This window comes from Rhinolophus sinicus, linkage group LG03 (genome assembly GCF_036562045.2).
Source record: "Rhinolophus sinicus isolate RSC01 linkage group LG03, ASM3656204v1, whole genome shotgun sequence".
NCBI classification, from domain to species: Eukaryota; Metazoa; Chordata; class Mammalia; order Chiroptera; family Rhinolophidae; genus Rhinolophus; species Rhinolophus sinicus.
This window is the reverse complement of record NC_133753.1, coordinates 34,901,508-34,926,662: the sequence shown is the minus strand read 5'-3', so window position 1 is coordinate 34,926,662 and position 25,155 is coordinate 34,901,508. Positions and strand designations below refer to the sequence as shown.

General features: G+C 36.1%; 1 protein-coding gene across 2 annotated transcripts in view; it reads left to right on the top strand.

The window, feature by feature from the left end:
- LRRC9 (leucine rich repeat containing 9) overlaps positions 1 to 25,155 on the top strand; it is a 98,979-nt gene that overhangs the window by 13,459 nt on the left and 60,365 nt on the right. For both annotated transcript variants that reach the window (XR_012494668.1, XM_074327409.1), the window contains exons 7-12: positions 998 to 1,180; positions 5,236 to 5,391; positions 6,891 to 7,087; positions 8,110 to 8,241; positions 13,948 to 14,124; positions 14,450 to 14,567. Coding sequence is in view for 1 of the 2 variants with exons in the window: in XM_074327409.1 (XP_074183510.1) it covers positions 998 to 1,180; positions 5,236 to 5,391; positions 6,891 to 7,087; positions 8,110 to 8,241; positions 13,948 to 14,124; positions 14,450 to 14,567 (963 nt within the window). In the remaining variant the exon portion in view is untranslated. The remainder of the gene's footprint in view (positions 1 to 997; positions 1,181 to 5,235; positions 5,392 to 6,890; positions 7,088 to 8,109; positions 8,242 to 13,947; positions 14,125 to 14,449; positions 14,568 to 25,155) is intronic.

Below are 25,155 nucleotides of genomic sequence, written 5' to 3'. Positions count from 1 at the left end.
AATTCATAGGAGGAGCATCTATCCCAAGCTTGGGCAATGAAACAAAGCTCCCAGAGAAGATGATTCCTAGGTTGAGTCTTAACAGAGTAAGAGGTGAAATTGGGGTTAAATCTAGTCCACTCAAAGACAGCAGCATGGATGAAGGTCTAAAGATAAGATGGGGTCTGGCACATTCTGAAACTTGGAATTGTTCAGCGTAGCTACAACATAGAATATTAAGCTTTAAAAAGGAAGAAACAAGACTGAAGAGAAGCAAGGGCCCGATGCCAAATAAAGGAAGGTATAAAGATGACCTAAACTTCAGGATAAAAGATGTTAAGGAAAAACCATCTAGAAGTGCATTAGCAACCCCTCCCCCTCCATCAGTTGTAAGAAAAAGGAGGCCCTCAGGAGAAAGCTAGGTTTCTGCTGTCCTTACTAGGTAGAAATGGCATTTACAGAAAAAAACAAAAATATTTTTTAAATAACTGAAAATCAGGAACTCAGTGGTGATTGTTATAGGTCCCATAGCCTTTGATGAGAAGAGCAGATGTGGAGGCCGAGGAAAAGGTGAGCAGTGTTCCTAGGGTGGTCAGTGTGGGGAATGGTGGTGAAGGGAGTAGGAGATCTCCAGCTACATTGGAGGCCCCTGTTAGAAAAGAGCTGTGCAGAGGAGAAAAAGTTGTCTAAATAAATACACGTGCTCAATGGACTGGCTCCAAGGTTCCAGGTGAAATACATGATTTGGTAAATATTCTTTGACCTTTGTGTTAAAGTGATTTTAAAATGCCTAGTTATACAGAGTCTGCTATTTAATTACTGATGCTCTGTTCCATTCATGTATTTAGCATGCGTTTTGTTAGAGAAAAACATTTTATCCACCTCATATTAACATATTTAAGCACACAATTAGAATGCATTACATGACATTATGGTAATCTTAAGTGTTCAAAAGCCTCCTTTGGATATGGACAGTTGCAATTAATTAATTGAACATTATTGCTGCCGTTGTTTTTAGGACCTCACTAACTTAACCAGGCTTCATCACTTAAAGGATTTATGTCTGAATGATCCTCAATATAAAACCAATCCAGTTTGTCTGCTGTATAATTACTCCACACATGTGCTGTATCACTTGCCTTGCCTTCAAAGACTTGATACATTTGATGTGTCAGCAAAGCCAATCAAGGAACTGGCAGATGTAAGTGCGTCTCTAATAGGGTATCAGTGACTTAAGTTTCATTAACTCTTCTTTCTGGCTATGTCCACATATGGTAGGTAGTATTATCTTGTCAGTTCTTGTTACCATTTCGACTTTTGCCCCAGTGAGTTGGATGTTTCATCCAAACATATACAAATAATAACTTTAGTACTAGGATCTCAATTTTGATGCCAGAACTGGAAGGTGAAATAACAGAAAATTTGTAATTTATACAAAAACTAAGAGGAGGAAATCTGAAAAATTACCATCAGTGTTAAGAATCATTGAACTAGTGCTATACATATGAAAATCAATAAAGGCTAAATAAAGTAGAAATGAAACAAGTATAACCTCCTCTCATTTGGAATATTACATATCAAAATTAGAAAGTATCCATGGTTGATGGTCGTATGCCAGGATTAGGTCAATTTTAACCTAATTAAAGGTGATTTGCCCTTCCCTGGAAGTAGGAGCGGAACCACCCACAATGCCAAAATCTTGATCTCTGAAATCTTGAAGAGAACTATTCCCGGACTGCCACCAATGGTGAACTTCCCAGCAAAGGAGTTATTTTGACGCGCCACCAGAGGCTCTGTGATTTCAGAATGGAGCACCTACGGAGCCGCCGTGTTTACTAGTCATCTTTCCATATTATATTCCTACCTCTCCTTTCAGTTCAGTGAGATATCCCCTTAGCCCCATTTGTTCATTCAGTTAACCATCCAATAAATTTCCAAGATGCTTTATTACCATTCATAAGAAGACAAGTTGTGTCAAGTTATGGCAATTCTCTAATGTGATAAACTCCTAAACAGAGTATTGCTGATTCTTTAAGTTTCCATCCATGACTGTGGAGTGGATTATGTAAACTGTACATGGCAAGTAAAGTCAGGACCTACCAGGAGGACCACCAGGGAGTCAGCATGGGACAGAGGGAAGAACATGAGAGTTCAAATCAGAAGACTTGGATTCAAGCCACGGTTGCGTCCATTACTATCTTATCACTTAGGCAAGGCCTTTCCCCTCTCAAAGCTTCAGTTTTATAAACTATTAAAATAATGATAATGCAAACAGTACCTGCCCTTCACAGGGTTATTGTGGGGATCCGAAGAATTAATTGGCATAAAAGTCCATTTTAATTGTTAAGTACTATAAAAATAATCACTATGAAACTGTAGTTGAGCGTATTTCTGCAACTGAATTTAGCATTATAGTCTAACTTTCAAAAAAAAAAGTTTTTACCCTAACAGACAATTCACCAGTTATTGAAAATGACTGACATTAATTCTGAAAAGTCCAAACACAAAAAGCAAATTGAAATAGCCTACAAAGGTATACATACTCTCAAACAACAAGGGTAAAAAACCCTGATTGATAACTCATATTTATTGTTATGACACCCTAATTGGTTTTGAAAGAGTTTATTTAGGAAGAGTTAAGTATCACAATTTTTGTTCCTATATACATATATAGGTGTATTATTAATAAAATAGAAAAATAAAGTAGAACAAACTGTGGAGGGCTACACTAGAAACAAATCTGTTGTTATGTGTGGAATGTGGGGTCGCTGAGCACATGGGAAATGAGTGTGGAAGTAGACTTTTCATTGTACGTCTTTCAACATTTTGATTTTTGAAACATGAATATATTATTCAAAAATAAAATTTAAAAACAAAGTAAAAGCAGAATTTTAAATCTTGTTTGTCCCCCACCTAGGGACGCCAAGTTAAATTTGAATTTCAGATGAACAATAAATAATGTTTTAGTATAAATAAGTTTAATAAGTATGGTATTAAAACATTACAGTAGTAACCAGTAACCACCCCCCGCCCCTGCCCCCATCGTGGGGTATGCTTTCCATGGCCCTCAGCAAATGCTGAAACCAAGGATAGTACTGAACTCTAATTACCTTCAACTCTGCAGGAAATGTGGCAGCAGCTTCTTCAGTACCAGATGCAGCCTCTCCAGTAATTTTTATGTTTTCAGTTCAAACCTATTCCTGAATCTGTGTAACCATCCCTTGCTTGCAGAAGTGGCTTGGTGTCACTTGTTTCAAGGGATCCCTTGCTGAAGTCTTCATATGGGCTGAATGCTTTCTGGCACAACACTTTACCATCAATCAGAACACATTCCCTGTTCATGTCTTCCACCCACAAGTTTAATGCTTTTTCCATCTTAACTAAGCATGTATCACGCACTGTGGCCATAACTTTTTGTAGTTTGAGGTGCGACAGCAAAACTAGCACAAATTTCTTTTTCCTTCTTCACAATTTCATGGATGTATTTGTTCTTACCATAGATCTTAGTAACTTCAACATTCAATATTTTTTCTTTCCTCAAGTCAAGAACTTCCACATTTTCACTTTAGGGAAGCTCTTTACAGCTTCTCTTTGGCTCATCAAATTGCTAGCATCACTACTTTTGCACTTTGGGGCCATTATTAAATAAAATAACAGTTACTTGAACACAAGTACTGCTATACCGAAACAGTTGATCTGTTAACCAAGACAGCTACTCAATGACTAACAGGTGGAGAGTGTGTAAAGTGTGGATACGCTGGACAAAGAGATGCAATTTAAAACTTATGAATTGTTTATTTCTGGAATTTTCCATTTGATATTTTTGGGCCACAGTTGGCCATGGGTAACTGAAACCATGGTAAACAAACTCATGGATAAGGGGAGACTACTATGTTTGTTATTTATCTGAAATTCAAATTTAACTTGGCATCTTATATTTTATCTAGCAGCCCTACCTCCACCAGCATGTTCTCTTGTTATATTAAATTTAAGAATTCTTTTTTTTATCTACCACTGACTCAAAGCGTTTTTTATTGGATTTTTCTCTTTTTTCCAAATAGGTGAAAAATCAAGAAACACCATTTTCCATTTCCTTAATTATAGTTCTTTCTTCTAACTAAGTTGCACCTCAGAAATAAGCTCTTCTTTATTAGAAATTTTTATCCATTAATCATCATTCTAAAACAGCTTTTTTTGTTGTTGTTGCCTTAACAGTTCTGTGTTATGAATGCCTTATTTTTACTGAGGAATTTAGTGATTTTCAGTTTCAGAACTTCATAATATGCATGGGAAAGGGAAGTCTTTAGGCCTGTTCATCATGTCATATACTTGTTTCTATTCTATCTTTTACGCCAAATAATTCTGTTGGGATCTTGACTGTTAAATCTCTACTAAATAAATCACATAACAGGAACCTGTGTCTATAGAAAATATATGTCCAGAATAGTGTATAAGTCTTCCAACTTATCTGAGGTACAGATTTCCTGATAAAAAGAAATGACGTTATTATTTCAGGTAAACAGTTAAAACCTGGACACGTTTTAAAAGTGTACCTGATTTCTCCTCTGCTAGTTCATTTTGACTAATGTAGTTGACAAGCCTATTTAGCTACTGTATTCTTAATGGTAGATTTAATCAATTTATCATTATAAACTTATTAATACTGCATGATCCACTGGTATTAAGGAATTAAAGATAATTGGATTAGGTTGACAATTTAGTAATTTGTTCAATCTAAAACAAGTTCATTTAGGGCATCCTTTTATAGATTTGAGGGAAAAATAAATCTTATTCTTAGCTAGGCTTTTAAAAATTGAATTAAATAATGTTACATTTGCTTTTAAGTCTTTTTAATTTCTTTACTTTTTCCATAAACCAAATAGGAAAAATGTAGTTATATATTTGGTAGTATTATAGTTTTAGTAGTACTGATTCATTAGCTCAGTGATACTATTTTGTAAATTGAATTCTATCAATAGTCTCTTTATATCATCATCCTGGAAATAAATGAGAATATGCCTCACATTTGAAATATTAACTGCAAAGAAAATCTTTGGAATTTTATATTTTGCTTATTAAGTTTAAATGTAGAACTCTGTGTAGCCATTAGCATTTCAACCATCATCATTATTAGTAATTGAGCTTACAAAACTTTCAAATTGTTATATATAACATATCTCACTCATATAATATCACTAATAATTACCTATAATGCTGTTTATTTCAGCTAATCTTTGGGGTTTTTCTCACTTTTAGATCACAGCAATGAAAAAAATAATGTATTACAACATGCGTATAAAAACTATTCAGAGGCATCTCAATGAAGACCTTGAAAAACTGAATGATCGAAAATGTAAATTACAGAAGTTGCCGGAAGAACGAATAAAATTATTCAGCTTTGTGAAAAAAAATGTAAGCTTTAATACTGTAAAATTTCAATGGCCACATCTTAAGAAAACTGGAAGATAAAACAGCATTATCTTTTAATTTTGTAGTATGTATACACACATACTATTTTTTTTTATTAATACTGAGTTTCAAGTCAAGCTTGTCCCCTAAATGTTTTGATTCCAGCTGCTTAGTTAAGCCTCACTCTGTGCTTAGACAGCTTCAGTTCAACAAGGTATAGGCTTGTTAATATATACAAATTTTGAAAAGCTGTGTAATTAATTCAATATGATCCAGAGATCTTTTAGACTTATTTCAGCTGCATTTTTATTAGACACCAGTAGGTTGTGCTCAAAATTCATTTTCTTGTCTAAAGTGCTAAAATGTCCTTTTACTCTTTTTAAGGTACACAAGGTAGAAACTTTATATCGAGCTACACTTTAGTAGTTATATTATGTGTGCTTCTTTAATTTAGAATAAATTAGATTTCCTTTACTAAAAGTAGACCCTGAAAAGTTAAGGATTATTTACCTCAAAACAGAACTTTGTATATACGAGTATTTATCTGAATAAAACCCACAAGAGAACCAGTATATGGAAATCATTTTATATCTGCCATTTTCATCTGCAAATACATGTGTTAAGTAAAACCTACAGGTGTAAAAAATAACATCTATAGATTATATAAACTACAGACGTTTTTATAAATAAGCTTAATTTGTTTTTTAACAGCTGGATGTAGCCATTACAGAGGAGGGAATAAAGAAAATTAATAAATTTCTATTTATATACATCTCTGTGTGTATAGTACAGTTTATCCTGAAATCCTACAAGGCTGGGTGGGATTACGATGAGGCAAGTGATTCATTTGCCCTGGGCCCAAAATTTAAGGGAGGGCCCAAAAACCTCAGTAATCAAGATAAATCATAGTTAATGCAATATTTAAAAAAATAGAAACAATGAAAAAAAGTTCATTATGAACAAAACACCCCAATATCAAAAATTTAAATAAAGACATTGCTCTACTGAGTCATATAGGAGACTGAGACAAAAGGAAAAATGTGCACCCATATATACGTGCCGTTGTGTATTTTTTATGATTAATTTTTTTCCTAGAATACCAAAGTAGATGAAAAAATATTGAAAAATTGAAACGTAGGTGATAAAAGTCACATTCTTTGGAGTTTAAATGTTTTATTTATACCTAAACCAGAATTCATTGTAATTTTATTTTGGCTTTAATAGAATCTAACTCATCAATAATATTTAAAAGACTATTTCTTTGTTTTTCTCAGTTTCAGTTGAGAGAACTGCCATACTTGAAATATTTAAGATTATCTTTCAGTTGGTCAAGAGAAATTGGCTGACTGAACTTGTACCAAAGTTATAATCACATGCTGGCCATGTTTTCATGAAGTTTGGCCTATTTGTTTCCTAGATTTCTACTTTGTTAATTTAAATTAACTATATATTTAATAAAGTCAACTAAAAATTTTTGCTCTCTGGTACATTGATTTCAACAGTTGGAACGGGAACTGGCTGAACTCAAGGGATCTGGCAAAGGTCACAATGAGAGATCCAATAACAATAAAGTAACAGAGCTGGAAAAATCAAAGAACTGTGAAACTGTCACAGAAGAACCGAATCTTCAACAGAAGATATTGACCAAACTAAATGCTTTGCAAGAAAGGATAACATTCTGGAACAAAAAACTAGATGAGTATGTTTAGTAAATTTTCTAATTGTTCAGATTTGAAACATGAGAATGTACTGTTCTGTTGAGCTCAGTTCCCTCCTTCAGGAGTGAAAAGAATTATAGTATTAAATAAAACATGAAATGTGTTTCCTAGTAGAGGATAGGCATCATTGGTTCAAACCTGTCATATAGTTTTTTACAGAGGCAATACTTAAGTAGGACCAGTGAACTGTCCCTGAATGGCTTCCTGTCACATCACTACTCTCACGTCTGCAAACTAAAAACATTAGTTTTTTTTAACATTAGCTGCTACCAGTATAAAATCTCACGACATAGATGAGACTGGGCAAAGCACCTACACAGTTGTCTGGAATCACATAGAAACAAACTCAGGTTGAATATCAAATAGAAACATAAAGCAAGAAGACTTAGTAAATACTGTGAATTTTGTAATTTACTAGGGCACCAAGTGGATAAGTTAGTTTGCCCAGTAATAATACTAACAAAATAATAACTAACATTTATTGAGCTCTTATCGTGTGCCAAACTCTTAGTTAAGAGCTATGCATGCATTTTGCATGTAATACTCAAAGAAAAGCTTCTCCAGGTGTTGGTACTTTTTTTTTTTTTTTTTTTTTTAAGGAGGGCGCAGCTCACAGTGGCTCATGTGGAGATCGAGCTGGCAACCATTGGTGTTATCAGCACCCTGCTCTAACCAGCTAAGCTAACCGGCCACACTCTGTGTTGGTACTATTAATATTGTCATTTTACTGAGAAGCTAGCATAAAAATGTGACTTGTTTAAGATCTGAGAGCCACAAGTGGTGGAGGCAGGAGAGTCTTCTAACCTTCACTTATTATGAGGGTAACAAAATTTGAGGTGATTTTAATTGCCAAAAATAGAAATGACTTCCATGGTTTAACTATTAGCATCAAGCTTTCTTTAACCATTGACAAAAACCTAGTATTTTTAACAGCAGCTTTAAAAAAAAATCTATCATGAATTTTAGATCATTTTAATAGCTTTATATATTTTTTCTTAAATAGAATTGAAGCAATTTATCAAACTGAAGTAAAGCAAAAGAAGAAAAGTCATGGCTTATTGATCCCATTTTTGTTAATTGAGTTGGAGACTGTGGGAAATATCCACTTTGAAGAAGGCACTCAATCTGATGACTGGTAAATCTGTTTGAAATTGACTTATAGCTTTAAGAACAATTTTGGATTCTTAGAATCATCAACCAAAATAGCAATTTATAAAAATCTTAAAATGTCCCATTTTCAAAATACTTCTCACATAGAATATTCATCCATTGTAAATTGGCAGTTACCTACTTTACCACCTAAACATTTTTCTGTTTACATCATTGCTGTGAGCCAACCTTAAAAACATGGTATTTCATTGTTCTGCACCCAGTTTCCCTTAGTCCAAGAGCAGAATATAATTTAGAAGTTTATGGGCCAGTACTAGTTTTATGCATGTTTATACTGTTTTATTTCTGGACCAGATATAGCCCTAGATTCTAATATTGGGTGAGAAGTTAGAACAGAGAAGGAATGGCAAAGCACGCTTGGCAACAGCATGTTGCAAACACCATACTAGAAGGCTGCCTAGCAAATTTCTTGGAGGTTCCATAATCAAAGTCAAACCAAATTGTCTAGAGCTAGTTAGCGTCAGGGTGCACATAGACTCTGAGTTAATATGAGGCACACTTAAGACCCAGTAATCCAGGTGAAAGTCCATTTAGACAAAAATAGAGAGAACCACCAGAAACAGGAGCAGGAAGCAGGCATCCACACTTCAGATTCAAGACCTCCTGGTAGACCCGCGAAAGTGGTTGTATTGCCTCAACTAGAGGGTACAGCCAAACAAATGATCCTTACAGAAAAAAAAAAAAAAAAGAATGAAAGAAATAAAGCCTTTGCAGAAAAATATTGCTAATTATTACTTTCACATTTCTGCAATCATTTTCTCAAAATTGAGAAGCCCATGAACAAGCCAAAGATTGCCCTAGAACCTTGAAGCATATGGCAAACTTGTGTGTGTGGAAAGAGACCAGGAAACACATAAAACTATAGCATGGACTTGATATATTCATCTAGAGGATGATTTTACTTGCAGTCATTGTTGAAATAAACTCTGATTTTTTTTATAGAGTGAAATGCAAAATTTGCATTAACTTTATAGAAAGTAAAGTGTGTGATTATTATGGGTTACTTTAAACCAAGCCCTCTGATTTCTATTAAATGTGGCTCTTCCTTCCTTCTGTGAGTAAAAGCTCCTCAAGGGCCTTTAGCGGAAAAGTGTGAGAAGCTCTTTGGAAGGAAGAAAGAGATTTTTTCAAAACACTTTCTTTTGTATCAATACATCCATTTGCCCAGCAGTTACCACTGTTTGCTTAACCACAATACTTGATTTTTATGTATAAAGATATAAAAGGCGTTCATCACAGTTCCCATGTAAACAAGTAGAGGCCTTGATTTTTTTCAAGTGCAAAAATTGAATGGTGTCTCTCTGCAAGATGCATGAATAATTTTTTTCCGTCTTTCATTTATATTCACTCACTCTAAACAGAATTTTTTAAATTTTTTGTTTCTTTTTAACTTATCGTAAGCTCTTTACAAAACAAGTAGATTAGTGGGCAAAAAATATGTAAAAGCAATATGACTAAAAAGCCATTTAGGTAACTATGTCAGCCTGACAGTCAATTAGATAGCTTTGATGGATTTTGATAAGCATTAACAATTGTTTACTTAGTTTTAATTAAAATAACCTTGATCCATTTTAAGGAGAAAAATCAAATGTATGTTGGCAGAATTTCAAGGACTGTTTTTTACTTTTAGTGTACTACAAGCTTGGCCACCTTAGCTCTGATCTTTTATGTATGTTAAGAAATAATGACTAAAGTGCTTTAAATTGCTCTGTGTGCTACATATCTAGTAGTTTTATTTAAGCACTGACTTCTCTTTTATTAATATTTTTAAAGCCAATGATTTAGCGTTTAAATAAAAAGTACTGGAGTAGAGCTAGAACGGACATACAGATTTCCCCGCTATTCTAAAGTAGAGTGTTCCTATGAAACCTTTCATAGCCGAAATAAGCCGAAATGGTGTAAAGTGAAGAAGCAATTACCAATAATTTAGATGGGAAAATTTTTTTGAGTATTCCCAGACCTAAAAAATAACCTACCAAATCATACCAACTAACACATGAAACCTAAAATAATACTAACATATAGTGAAAGCAGGAATACGACAAATACACACCATATGTATAGTAGAAATAACACATGTACAGTGTAGTTTCACTTACCAGTGCCTGAAGCCTCTATAACAGTTCAGTACAAAACAAACACTGAGTGCTATTTTTGCTTTTCGCCTTTTTTTCATAAAAATGAAAATTCTCTTCAAATTTCTTTTGGTTAGCAAAAACAGGTACTAATGTAGGTCTTTCATAAAAGTGAAGTGGTGTAAATCAAAGTTTCAAAAAACGGTGTATACCTGTATAATACGTCAACATAGCCTTTGTTCATTTCTTTAGCCAAAGAGAATTGCATATTTCTAATTGTTTATCTTTCAATATTTCTTAGCCTTATTTCTTTTATGAAATAAAAGGGCTATATTTTTCAGTTTTAAAAAGTCCTATTTTATCGAACCTTGCTTGGTGAATAGATTGTTGCCACTATAGCATTATCATTATAGAGTCATACTATTTACCTATGTATTAGCAATTGAATTAGCCATTGACATCAGACAACATTTATCAAATAGGGACTCCAAAGCATCAAAGATGCAGTCCTCGTGTTTGAGAAGCTTTCAACCTGGTTATAGATACAAGACATTTACAATTTAAAAAATAACTTTAAAGCACCACGAAACAACATATAAGAGACTGTGTAAGCTCCCTGGGGACAGATATAATGTTTCATGTACCTGATAAGTCATAACATCTAGCATAGAGCTGGCTAGATTTATAACTCAGTGGATAACTACTAATTTAGGTTTCTATATCACTGTGTAAATATGTAACAGTTTCACTTTTGTGGATATAATGACTTTCAGTAATTAATCTAACTCCTTATATATAAAGATTTCATGCTGTACTGTTTCAGGGAGCTATAGCAGCATAAACTTTTTGTTTTGTACTGATGTTGGTTTAAGTCAGCAAGTCAGTTAACAGTATTTATTAAACCCTTGTTTAAGATTCTGAACTGCACTTTAAAAGATTTTATTGAACTCCAGCCACTTAAAAACGTGCATTCTACATTTGCTAAATGAATGCATTATCTGCATATTAATGAACGTTTGTAGGCATCTCTCTGTGTAACAATATCTTAGTCAATGATATATAAGGCCACTGTGAATGTTCACACACACATTCAGGTCCCACTGGTGAGCAGGGGTGCCCAGTGAAAGGAGGGGCCCTCACTCTACTAACCTCTGCAGTACTTGATGCTATTAACCATTCCTTCCTTGTAACTTCACCTCTCTTGTTTTTTGTACTTAAACATTTTCCCTTTTCTTTTTACACTCTCTCTTATCAGTCTCTTCTATCTCCTGTACTTTCAAAAATTACTTATAGTTATAATCTCTCTCCTTTAATCTGGATTACACTTTTGTTACCCTATAACAAAAACCTTATCTACATAAAATGCCCACAGCACTAGTTTGTATCAGAATGCAATCATAATTAGAGTACAGATAATAATGAGAACTTCAGTGATTCCAGGACATGTCATTTAGGGATGACTTGGACTGATTTAGGCCCAGAAAATGATCCCTCTGTAGATGAGACTGCAGGTTTCCCACTCCACGTGATGATGTGGTTGTTTGGCCAGACCTCTGAACTATTTAGCGGCCTCAGGCTGGATTGCAACACCGCCCCTGTCTCCTGTACCATACTGGGAGCTTCTCCGGGATTAATTTGGTTTGGGCAGCTCACTTCTCAACTCTAAGAGCTGCATAACTGGGCAGCGCCTTGCTGCACGGGCTCAGCCTTTGCTAGTGAGAAAGGTAGTGCTGTAAATAAGAGCTCAGATGTCAGTATAAGGAAGAGACCCCCCCATAAGGAAACTCTGTGATCTTAGCCCACTCCCATGCTCAGCCCCTGGCTGATTGTGCCCGTGAGGACCAAATATCTCATCAAAGGCAAATAGATACCATATAGGATCACTTAACTTCCATTTCAAATTGATCCATTTTAAAATCTCATCTTATGGGCCCACCATCTAAAATCTGTGCGTCCCTGACAGGGCCAGAGCCGCTGTGAGCATGGCCGGATGAGGGCAGCAGAGAGCAAATGAGCACTTCAGTCCATTTTCTTGAGATTTTTCACATAACTAGCCGCTCCTCCTCCAATCCTTCGCTCAAATATCTTCTCTGAAAGGTCTTACCCCAGACCCTTCTTAACTGGCCCCCATTCCATTCATTACCCCAAGCCTCTCTTTCTTTAAAGCACTTATCAGTTTAGAAATGATTTTATTTATATCTTATTTATTTTTTGTCCAACTCTCTTGGAATATAGGCTTCATGAGAGCAGGGACCCTGCCTCTTTCACTTCTTTATCCTCAGTTGTGAAGTTATTGCAATAGTCCAACTGAGCGACGAGGGTGCTCCGGCGTAGGGTGAGAACAGTGGTGATGATAAGACAGGGTCACATCAGGATGTATTTTATTTTTTAAATTAGTTTTTTTTTTTTTTTAATATAAGTATAGTTGGTATACAATCTTATATTGGTTACATTAGTTTCAGGTGTACAATATAGTGATTTGACATTTTTATATCTTACAATGTGAGCACCCCACTAATTATAGTAATCATCTGTCACCGTGTAAACTTATCACAATAATATTGCAGGATGTATTTTAGATGTAGGGCCAAACAGACTGGCTGAGGAACTGGATATTGGTGAGGAAGAGAGGAAGCAAGATTTCTTCCTGTGGTTTTAACCTAAGCTACCAGTTAGTTGGTGGTGCCATATACTGAGATGGAAAACACTCAGGAGGAACAGGCTTAAGGGGCAGCCAGACATTGGATGAGTTAAGTTTGAGAGGCCTATTGCATATTCAAGTGAGCATATATCAAGCAGGTAGTTGGATATATCTGGTCTCATTATATCCAGCTAAGTTAGGTAGAGATAAAGTCTAGAAATAAAATGTTGGAATTTATATATATATATATATATATATATAATATTTTTAATATATGTTGCCAAAGGACCAGATGAAATTATTTAAGGATAGTATTCATGGAAATAAGAGAAGAGCTAAAGATATACTCCTGGGGCAATCCAATATTTAGGAATCTGTCAGAAGAAAAAGGAGCTGCCAATAAGAAGAAAGCAAGAACATGTAGTTTCACTGAAGCCAAAAAAGAGTGTATCAGAAATGCAGGATTGCTCAACCAACATATCTTTACTCAGACCAAATACATAATAATTAATGAAAGGACTTTTTTTTTTAATCTAGATTTCCGGTTTGTTTTGTTTTTTCAACTTTTATTTATTTAAGTATGTTTTTCCAGGACTCATCAGCTCCAAGTCAAGTAGTTGTTTCAATCTAGTTGTGAAGGGCACAGTTCACGGTGGCCCATGTGGGGATCGAACCGGCAATCTTGTTGTTACGAGCACCGCACTCTAACCAACTGAGCTAACCAGCCACCCCAGGACTATTATTTTTATGTTTCAAAGTTTAGCCTTTCTTTTATTGATTGAATAACTGTGTCCAGTTTGAACCCAAATAGAGCTACTATATGACGATGTATCTATCATTAGCAAAAAAAAACAGAAAATATGGGCTATAACTTCTATCATAAGTAACTTGTGTTCTTCAACAATTTAAGGAAAATCTGTTATTTTCTTTGTATATATTCTGTATTTCCATATAGGTTTAATTCCTGCTATGAATTAATTCTATCACGTTTTTGTACATGGGACTTCAGAGCATTTGGTATTACAGGAGTGAAAGTAAAACGTGTCATCAAAGTTAACAATCGTATTCTGAGACTAAAATTTGAAAATAAACTCCAAAAGTTTTTGGACAATGAAGACATGCACGATTCAGAGTAAGAAGTTAAATTCCACAAGGAACATTTTTACAAGTCTGCTTTTATTTTTGTAAAAATGTCTTTCTGTTTTAAAAGTTTACAATATTGAAAATATGACTTAGTAAATATTTCCTTTTCATGCATGTCCCTTGACTAGAATGACCTCATAGTTTATCCACATTGGGGCTCTTTGTGAGACTGAAGGGGAGTGGAGGTTTAATAATGACATGGGAAAGTCCAACGTAAATGAAAAATATCCTGGGCAGGACATATAGTTGTCTTATCTTTGGCTAAGCGTTTTTTGAAATCAGTTCTTAAACATTTGTTCGTCTCTATTCTTAAGGAGCTATCGAAACATGCTGGAATGCCTTTTTTATGTTTCTGATCCTGAAGTTACAGTGAAGAAAAAGCATCTGCTACAAATCCTTGAAAAAGGATTCAAAGACAGTGAAACAAGCAAGGTAGCATAAAATGTCATTCAGAATAATGCTTTCTTCTTAGTGAATAAAGCTCTGGCACCAGTTAAGCATGGTTTGAGTCTTAATCCTTTTATTCATATTTGTAGAAAACTTCTGTAGCATACAAAAGCTGTGTGCTGTCATAGAAAGTATAGCATCTTTGTTCTTTGGATTGTACAAGAATTAAGTCCATTATTTACTTTACGTGCATGACTATCTATTTAGTCTTTCTAGGCATAATCTTTCTATGCTGTGATCCTTTTGTTGATGATCTTGAAATCTACTTCTTTAATCTGTTTTAAATTCTCCAAGGTCCTCTCCATCTTGAAAAAAATCAATTCACTTAGCACTGCCTGTACTTTCTAGCTATCATCCCATTTTTCACTTTCCTTTAACTGCCACCTTTTCTTTGTTCTCTACTTATTGCCCCCACCTCGATGCTGATATTGCTTCATTCCAGATCACTCCTGAGCTCCAAAGTATCCAGTCCACCTTTCTCTGTCCTTCACCCTCTTGTTGACGCAGCTGTAGCAGGTGTAGACACTGTTTCCTAACTCTCTCCACATCATGGTACACATAAAATGAAAACATTGCTGCATCTGAATCCTGGCTTTCCTACTCAACCAGCTAAGGGACTTCACTTCTCTGCGCCTTTTTCTTCCTATCTGTAAAATGAAGATAATATTTACTTCCCAGAGTTGTTGTTAGGATTTAGTGAGATATGTTTAAGAATTTCTTGCATCTCAGTATTTTTTTTAAATTTATTGGGGTGACAATTGTTAGTAAAATTACATAGATTTCAGGTGTACAATTCTGTATCACATCATCTATAAATCCCATTATGTGTTCACCACCCAGAGTCCGTCCTCCTTCCATCACCATATATTTGATCCTCCTTACCCTCATCTCCCACCCCCCAACCCCTTACCCTCTGGTAACCACTAAACTACTGTCTGTGTCTATGAGTTTTTGTTTCTCATTTGTTTGTCTTGTTCTTTTGTTGTTTTTGGTTTATATACCACATATCAGTGAAATCACATGATTCTCTGCTTTTTCTGTCTGACTTATTCGCTTAGCATTATACTCTCAAGATCCATCCATTTTGTCACAAATGTTCCTATATCATCTTTTCTCACTGCCGAATAGTATTCCATTGTATATATATACCACAACTTCTTTATCCATTCATCTATTGAAGGACATTTTGGTTGTTTCCATATCTTGGCCACCGTAAACAAAGCTGCAATGAACATTGGAGCACACGTGTCTTTATGTATAAATGTTTTCAGATATTTTGGGTAGATACCCAGGAGAGGGATTGCTGGGTCATATGGTAATTCTATTTGTAATTTTTGAGGAACATCCACACTGCCTTCCATAGCGGCTGCACCAGTCTGCATTCCCACCAACAGTGTATGAGGGTTCCTTTTTCTCCACAGCCTCTCCAACACTTGTTAATATTTGTCTTGTTAATGATAGCCATTCTGACTGGGGTGAGGTGATATCTCATTGTGGTTTTGATTTGCGTTTCTCTGATGATTAGTGATGTTGAGCATGTTTTCATATGTCTATTTGCCATTTCTATGTCCTCTTTGGAGAAATGTCTCTTCAGATCCTCTGCCCATTTTTCAATTCGATTGTTTGTTTTATTGTTGTTGAGTTGCATGAGTTCCTTGTATATTTTGGATATTAGCCCCTTATCGGAGGCACTGTTTGCAAAAATCTTCTCCCATTCAGTTGGTGGCCTCTTTATTTTGTCAATGGTTTCTTTTGCTGTGCAGAAGCTTTTAATTTTCATATAGTCCCATTCATTTATTTTAGCTTTTACTTCCATTGCCTTTGGAGTCAAATTCATAAAATGCTCTTTGAACCCAAGGTCCATAAGTTTAGTACCTATGTTTTCTTCTATGCAGTTTATTGTGTCAGGTCTTATGCTTAAGTCTTTGATCCATTTTGAATTAATTTTGGTACATGGTGACAGATAGCAGTCCAGTTTCATTCTTTTGCAGGTGGCTATCCAATTCTCCCAGCACCATTTATTGAAGAGGCTGTCTTTCCTCCATTGTATGTTTTTAGCTTCTTTGTCAAAAATTATCTGTCCATATTTATGTGGTTTTATTTCTGGGTTCTCAATTCTATTCCATTGGTCTATGTGTCTGTTTTTCTGCCAATACCATGCTGTTTTGATTATTGTAGCCCTGTAGTACAAGCTGAAGTCAGTGAGTGTGATACCTTCAGTATTGTTCTTTTTTCTTAAGATTGCTTTGGCTATTCGGGGTCTTTTGTGTTTCCAAACAAATCTGATGATTTTTGTTCTATTTCTTTGAAAAATGCCATTGGGTTTTTGATGGGGATTGCATTAAATCTGTATATTGCTTTGGGTAATATGGCCATTTTAACTATGTTGATTCTTCCAATCCATGAGCACGGAATGTCTTTCCATTTCTTTGTGTCTTCTTCAATTTCTTTCAAAAATGTCTTATAGTTTTCAGCATATAGGTCCTTCACATCCTTGGTTAAGTTTATTCCTAGGTATTTTATTCTTTTTGCTGCAATTGCAAAAGGAATTGTTTTTTGTATTTCGTTTTCTGAGATTTCACTGTTAGTATATAGGAATGCAATGGACTTTTGAACATTGATTTTGTAGCCAGCAACTTTACTGTATTCGTTGATTGTTTCCAATAGCTTTTTGGTGGAGTCTTTAGGGTTTTCTATATATAGCATCATGTCATCTGCAAAGAGTGATAATTTAACTTCTTCATTCCCAATTTGGATGTCTTTTATTTCTTTCTCTTGCCTGATTGCTCTGGCAAGGACTTCCAACACTATGTTGAAAAGCAGAGGTGATAGGGGACAGCCCTGTCGTGTTCCTGAACGTAGAGCAAAGGGCTTCAGTTTTTCACCATTAATTATGAGATTAGCTGAGGGCTTGTCATATATGGCCTTTATTATGTTAAGGTATTTTCCTTCTATACCTATTTTATTAAGTGTTTTAATCATAAATGGATGTTGTATCTTGTCAAATGCTTTTTCTGCATCAATTGATATAATCATATGATTTTTGTCCTTTATTTTGTTTATGTGATGTATCACATTGATGGATTTGCAGATGTTGAACCATCCTTGTGCCCCGGGATGAACCCCACTTGGTCGTGATGAATAATCTTTTTAATGCATTGTTGTATTCGATTTGCTAGAATTTTATTTAGGATTTTTGCATCTGTATTCATCAGAGATATTGGTCTGTAGTTTTCTTTTTTTGTGTTGTCCTTACCAGGTTTTGGTATCAGGGTAATGTTGGCCTCATAAAATGAGTTAGGGAGTACTGTCTCTTCTTCAATTTTTTGGAAGAGTTTGAGCAGGATTGGTATTAGATCCTCTTTGAAGGTTTGATAGAATTTACTAGTGAAGCCGTCTGGTCCCGGACTTTTGCTTTTGGGAAGGTTTTGGATGACTGATTCAATTTCATTACTGGTGATCGGTCTGTTTAGATTTTCCAGTTCTTCATGGTTCAGCCTTGGAAGGCTATATGTTTCTAAGAACTTGTCCATTTCTTCTAGGTTATTGAATTTGGTGGCATATAGTCCTTCATAGTATTCTTGGATGATCCTTTATATTTCTGTGGTGTCCGTGATAACTTCCCCTTTTTCATTTCTGATTTTGTTAATTAGTGTCTTCTCTTTTTATCTTAGTGAGTCTAGCCAAGGGTTTGTCAATTTTGTTAATCTTTTCAAAGAACCAGCTCTTTGTCACATTAATTTTTTCTATTGTCTTTTTGTTCTCTATTTCATTTAGTTCTGCTCTGATTTTTGTTATTTCCTTTCTTCTGCTGACCTTGGGTTTCATTGGTTCTTCTTTTTTTAGTTCTTTAAGGTGTAACATGAGGTTATTTATTTGGGATTTTTCTTGTTTCTTGAGATAGGCCTGTAATGATATAAATTTCCCTCTTAAAACTGCTTTTGCTGCATCACAAAAAATTTGGTAGGATGTATTTTCATTGTTATTTGTTTCTATGTATCTTTTGATCTCTCCTCTAATTTTTTCTTTGACCTGGTCGTTTTTAAAAGTATGTTGTTTAATCTCCATGTATTTATGTTTTTTCCTACTTTCTTTTTGCAGTTGATATCCAATTTCAAAGCCTTGTGATCAGAGAATATGCTTGGTATGATTTCAATCTTCTAAAATTTGCTGAGGCTGATTTTATGTCCCAATATATGGTCTATCCTTGAAAATGTTCCATGTACACTAGAAAAGAATGTATAGTCTGATATTTTAGGATGAAGTGCTCTATATATGTCAATTATGTCCATTTCATCTAATGTGTCATTTAGGGCTGCTATTTCGTTATTTATTTTCTGTTTGGATGATCTATCCATAGCTGTCAATGATGTATTTAAGTCCCCTAGTATAATTGTGTTTTGGTCAATTTCTCCCTTTAGTTCTGTTAGTAGTTGCTTGGTATATTTCGGTGCTCCCTGATTGGGGGCATAAATATTGATGACTGTTATGTCTTCTTGTTGTATAGTCCCTTTACCATTATGAAATGTCCATCTTTGTCTCTTGTTACCTTTTTCACCCTGAAGTCTGTTTCATCTGATATCATTATGGCTACACCTGATTTTCTCTGGGTACCATTTGCTTGGAGTGTCAATTTCCACCCTTTCACTTTGAGTCTATGCTTGTCCTTGTAGCTGAGATGTGTCTCTTGGAGACAGCATATGGTTGGGTTTAGTTTTTGATCCAATCTGCTACTCTGTGCCTTTTTATTGGTGAGTTCAGTCCATTTACATTTAGGGTGATTATTGATATGTGAGGATTTTCTGTCATTGTATCTTTAGTTTTCTGGTAAGGCTGTGTCTCCATTGTTTCTTTGCCTTTTTGTTGTTGTCTATTATTTCTGTGTGGTGGTATTCTATGATGTTTCCCTCTGTTTCTTCTTTTATTACAGTATATATTTCAGTTCTGGATTTTTTTTGAGTGGTTACCCTTAAGTTTATGTAAAAGAAAGTTTGATATTTAGAGTATTCCATTTTCTTCAGCACGCTTACTTTCTCCATTCCCATATTCGGTTCAGGCCTTTACTCTCCCCTTTTTATGTTTTGGTTGCCACAAATTGTCCCTGTTGATGGTGGTCGAATAGCCTCCTTTAGTATTTCTTGTAGTGCAGGTCATGTATTAGAAAATTCCTCAGCTTCTGTATGTCTGGAAAGGTCTTTATTCCTCCTTCATATCTAAAGGATATCTTTGCTGGATATATTATTCTTGGCTCATAATTTCTCTCTTTCAATAGTTTGAATATTTGGTTCCACTCCTCCTGGCTTGTAGAGTTTCTGCTGAAAAATCTGATGATAATCTAATGGGCTTTCCTTTGTAGGTTACCGTCTTCTTTTCCCTGGCTGCCTTGAGGATTCTTTCTTTGTCGTTGATTTTAGACAGCTTCAATACAATGTGCCTTGGAGAAGGCCTGTTGGGATTGAGGTAATTAGGTGTTCTATTTGCTTCTTGGATTTGAGGATCCAGTTCTGTCCACAAGTTTGGGAAGTTCTCATCGACAATTTGTTTGAATATATTCTCTGTTCCCTTCTCTCTTTCTTCTCCTTCTGGTATGCCCATTATTCTTAGATTGCTCTTTCTGATGGAGTCAGAAAGTTCTTGTAGAGTTCTTTCATTTCTTTGAAGTCTCAAGTCTCTTTCTTCTTCCATCCGTGTAATTTTCAGGTTTCTATCTTCGATGTCACTGATTCTTTCCTCCATGTGGTCAACTCTACTACCTAAGGTAGTTATTTCATTTTTAATTTCTTCTACTGAGTTCTTAATTTCCAGAAATTCTATTTGGTTCTTTTGTAAAATTTCAATCTCTTTCGTAAAATGTTCATGTTGTTCTTTGATTGTGTTTCTGAGTTCATTAAACTGCCTTTCTGTGTTTTCTTGCTTCTCGTTGAGTTTTTTCAGTCCTGCAATCTTGAATTCTCTGTCATTTAAGTCACATATTTCCATATCTTTAAGTTCCTTTACTGGAGACTTTTCACTTTCTTTCTGAGCTGTCTTGTTGCCTTGGTTATTCATGGCAATTACTGATTTATTATTTCTCTTCCTAGACATCTACAGGAGTGGCTTCTGCAACAGGTTGATAGGAAGAGGTCTTTCTTTTGTTTTCCAGTACTTGTTGGTAGAATGTTTTATTTTCTCTCTGACTGCAGCCTTTTTTTCTCTCTCACACGGTAGTGCTATGTTTTCTCTGCACTATTCCAGCTTCTCACACAATGGGGGCATTCCCTGGGAGACGGGCTTCTCCTTTGTTAATAGTTCGCCTGGGTCACAGGGCGCAGTGTCCGTGTGGGTATGCAGAGCTTTTTAAGTTCCAAAGCTCTTCCTGCACCAGATTCAGAGCCCGTATGTTTCAGCAGTTCTGTTTACTCCTGCAGGGATCTGCCCAGATAGGTGGGGCCAGGGGCAAGGTGAGTTGTGAGAGGTGGCCCAGAGCAATGGCGGCAGCCACCACCATAGCCGGTCTTGCTTCCACAGCTCCCTCTCCTTTGCCGGAACTAGTTGGGCTGCGAATCTGTGTCTGCGGTCCACAGTTCTCAGAACAGCAAATATTCTGTTCTTTTGATCTGACACTGCTACTGTTCCACTTCTAGCACCAGGCAGGTGGGGGCGAGGCGAGCTCTGGGAGGGTAGCGAGTGGGCGGCTAGTCTCAGTGCCTAAGGCTTCCGTTCTCCACTTGGCAGTCAGGGCTTAAACCGTCGTTTTCAGCCCTCTTCCCTCGGTCCCTTTTCTGAGGTATCTGCCTTGAGCGTTGGGCCCAGCTATGTTATATGCTGTCCCCTCAGCCCTGTGGGCCATAAGCGGAGCCCTAGCAGTCTGAGTTCTTCCCTCTCCCGCAGCTGCGGTAGTTCCGTGATGCAGCAAGCTCAGAGCACTGAGCTAGGTCTGCAGCCTGTGCCTACACCGCTCTGTCTCCGCACTTCTCCTTTCTCTCCTTCCCCGCTCGTGCGATTCGCCCACCTTTAGGTGAATTCAATAGTGGGCCTCTTCGTCTTGCCTGTCTGCTGTGCAGGAAGTCCTTTGTGGAGTTATAGATGTTTGATTAGTTGTAAATTCCAGTGGAGATTTACAGAGGCTCACCTCACGCCGCCATTTTGATGACGTCTCCCCTTATCTCAATATTCAAAGCATCATTATTCACAATAATCAAAAAAGTAGAAACCACCCCAATGTCCATCAACAGATGAATGGATAAACAAAATGTATGCACATACAATGCAATTTTATTCAGCCATAAAAAATAATGAAATTCTGATACATGCTATAACATGCATGAATCTTGAAAACATGCTAAATGAAAGAAGCCAGTCATAAATGGACAAATACTGTATGATTCCACTTATATACGGTACCTAGAACAGGCAAATTGGTAGAAATAGAAAGTAGAATTGGTGTTACCAAGGGATAGGAAGGATAGAGGTATGGGAATTATTGCTTAATGAGTACAGAGCTTCTATTTGGGATGATGAAAAGTTCTGGAAATGGATGGTGGTGATGGTTGCACAATATTGTGAATGTAGTTAATGCCAGTGAATTGTACACTTAAAAATGGTTAAAATGGTATCTTTTACTGTATTTTCTTTTTTTACCTCAATAATTAAAAAAAGCATTCCAGCCACTAGGTGGAAGGATTGGAGGGAGTAGGAGCAAATGACGGGGGCACTATATACGGGAGGTTCTACAGCGGCTCAGGCCAGACGTGATGGTGGCTGCAGCAAAGTGGCCCTCACTGTACTTTCTGGAAGAGAAATGAGAAGGAGGTGGGGAACTGTGGGTTTTAGAAGGTGGAGTGAAGTGCTCGGGGTCATTACAGAGAATTCTGGACCATCATGGGCACACAGGGTGGGGGAGGGTGGGGGCTAACATTTCTGTGTGTTTTCTGCATGCCATTCACTGTGCTAGTGCTTCATCTCCTGCATCTCCTAAAAGAGATGCAATAGCTCTAATCCACCCAACAGCCCTCTGCATTGCTCCCTGCACCGCATTAGCCACTACCCATGTGTGGCTGCTATGCATTTGAATTGTGACTAATCAGAACCAAGATGTGCTTTAAGTTTAAAATACACACCACTTTTTGAAGACTTGATACAGAAAACAGGACTATAATTTCTTACATTGATTACATATTGAAATGATAATATTTTGGAATATTTGATTAAATAGAATGTATTATTAAAATTTATCAAAAAAGTACTTGGACCAGTTCCTGGCACATGGAAATTTTTGATACAATTTATCATCATTGTCTGAAACATTTGATACTATTTGACTGCTCTATCCTTTTTGAAACTCTCCTTTGGCAACCATGATATTACACTATTGTTATCCTCCTGTTTTTCTGATTGTCCCATTTTTGTTTCCTTTTTGTTCCTCATTTCGCCTCAAAACATAAGAATACAGAAGATTAAAATTTACTAATCTTCCCTTCTTTCTACACCCACCATCAATTACTCTCATTGTTAAAATCTTAGAAATGGGGGAACATAATTAGCTGGAAAAATCACTGTGTAGCATGTAGATCAGATAAGTTAGATTTCTATGCTATGATATGTACACACTGAGTAAGGATAGATAGTTATGTTCTGTATCATTTAAGAGATGGGATCTGACTTAAAAGATGAGCTGTGTAAACAATTCAGAATGTGGCATAGTTCGGCAGTACTTGGCTGAGGCAGAGGGCTGGCTGGCGTCGGGAAGATCAAATATATCATGGTCAATAGCCATAGGGAGTATCATTTATTCAATTTTGGCTTACCTCCCCAGCTAGCCCATCTCCTGATCTCTGCTCTGACACCCACAGCTGCCATTCCTGCATGGTTATCCGTTTTATCTTCTTATACAATATGTCTGAAACAAGCTGTTAATCTTTTGCTCATAAGCAGCTCCCTCCCATTTTCTTTCCTTATTTCTACTAACAATGTTGTCATTTCCTCCACTGAACAGGTTCAAAGCCTTGGAAGTTTTTGACCAGTCCCTCTTCCATTAACCCTACATCTAATCATTGCCATTTTAGTGATTCCTCCTTTACCGTATCACTTGCATTCCTCCTTTCCCTCCCTGTTGCCGTTGCCTGCCACCACTCAGTATCCTTCTAATCTTTACCAGCAGTTTCCTAATGAGAAACCCTGCCCTTCTCTCTCCTCCTCCCACCTTTAATAATACAGACAAATCAATCTTTCTTAAACTATTGTTTCCAGAGAGCACACTGCACTCTGTCATGATGAGAAACCTTCAGCAGCTTCCCATTACTTCCAATAATGGAGTCCAAATTCCTCTCCCTAGCAAAATTTAAGGCCCTTTACAATCCAGCTTCAACCTAACTCTGTGTTACCAACCACACCAATGTCCCAAGGATGTACTTTACTTGTGATTCTCCTAAACACACCTCAACGCCTTCCTTCGATGAAATGCATTTTCCTCCTTTTTCCCTGTGGCATGCTTCTCCTTCAAGTCTCAGCTCAAGGACTTGCTCCTCGGTGAAGCCTGTCCTGAATTCTCAACCAGTAGGAGCCCTCCTACTTAGTTTATAGGTTTTCCAAAAAAGGCAATTAAAATGGAGAACTGTAAACAAATGATTTACTTAAAGAATCCTTTAGTATAACTTAAAACACGTAAGCTTACAGTCACCTGTCTTTTTATGGAGGGCCAAAGCCTTTGAGTATGAGTTTGGAACTTTACGCAGTCTTTCTTGCATTAGCCACAACCGTATTACATATTAGTTTTGGTTGCTTTAAAATTGAGCATGAACTTAAAGATTCTTGCAAAGCAACTTGAATGCAAGAATCCATCTAGTTTGTATGACCCTCCTTGCCACTACCAAAATTTTGCATGTATTTCCCCTACATGTTTTGACAGAAGTAGTTAATGATTATTAGCCTCTATGGAATCTTACCAAAGCTTTTCACTTAGTTTTCATAGAAACATCTCTCATTCTTTCTCATATTTCATTGCTTTATGTAATGGGCATAATTTCAATGACAAATACAATTGGTATAAACAAGTTTAGGAAGAAAATTAACTTACTTTTGGTAAGCATAAAGCATGACTGGGTGAAACAAGTATATCAGCATTTTAAAAAGTACCCGTTTATGCTTGAATTATCACCATACTGTGGGTTACAGAGAGAATAGAAAATACTGGTTAAGCCTATGAATTGGTTAAGTAGAAGTTGACTAAGGGGCATTCAATTGGGAACTTTCATTGTAGCACATTTGTTATGTTGAAATATAATCATTTCTCTATTAAGTCCTTGAGGGCAAGGACTTTGTTTATACATTCTTACTTAGAGTCTGATAAATGAAAGCTGGATAGTTGGATACATGGATGGATGGCAACCACACCTATTTCTGTATCTTCATATGTTTTCCTTCTCTTAAGAATACTTTCCTTTAAAGTTTATGAGTTTTGGAATTGTGTCTAATCTTCAAAGCCTAGCCACGATCCTATTACCTCTAAAAATTCCTTCTTAATCACCTCACTTAAAAAACGATATCTCATTTCACACATCTTGTGATGACTTGTATTTTTAATTATTGGGTATAG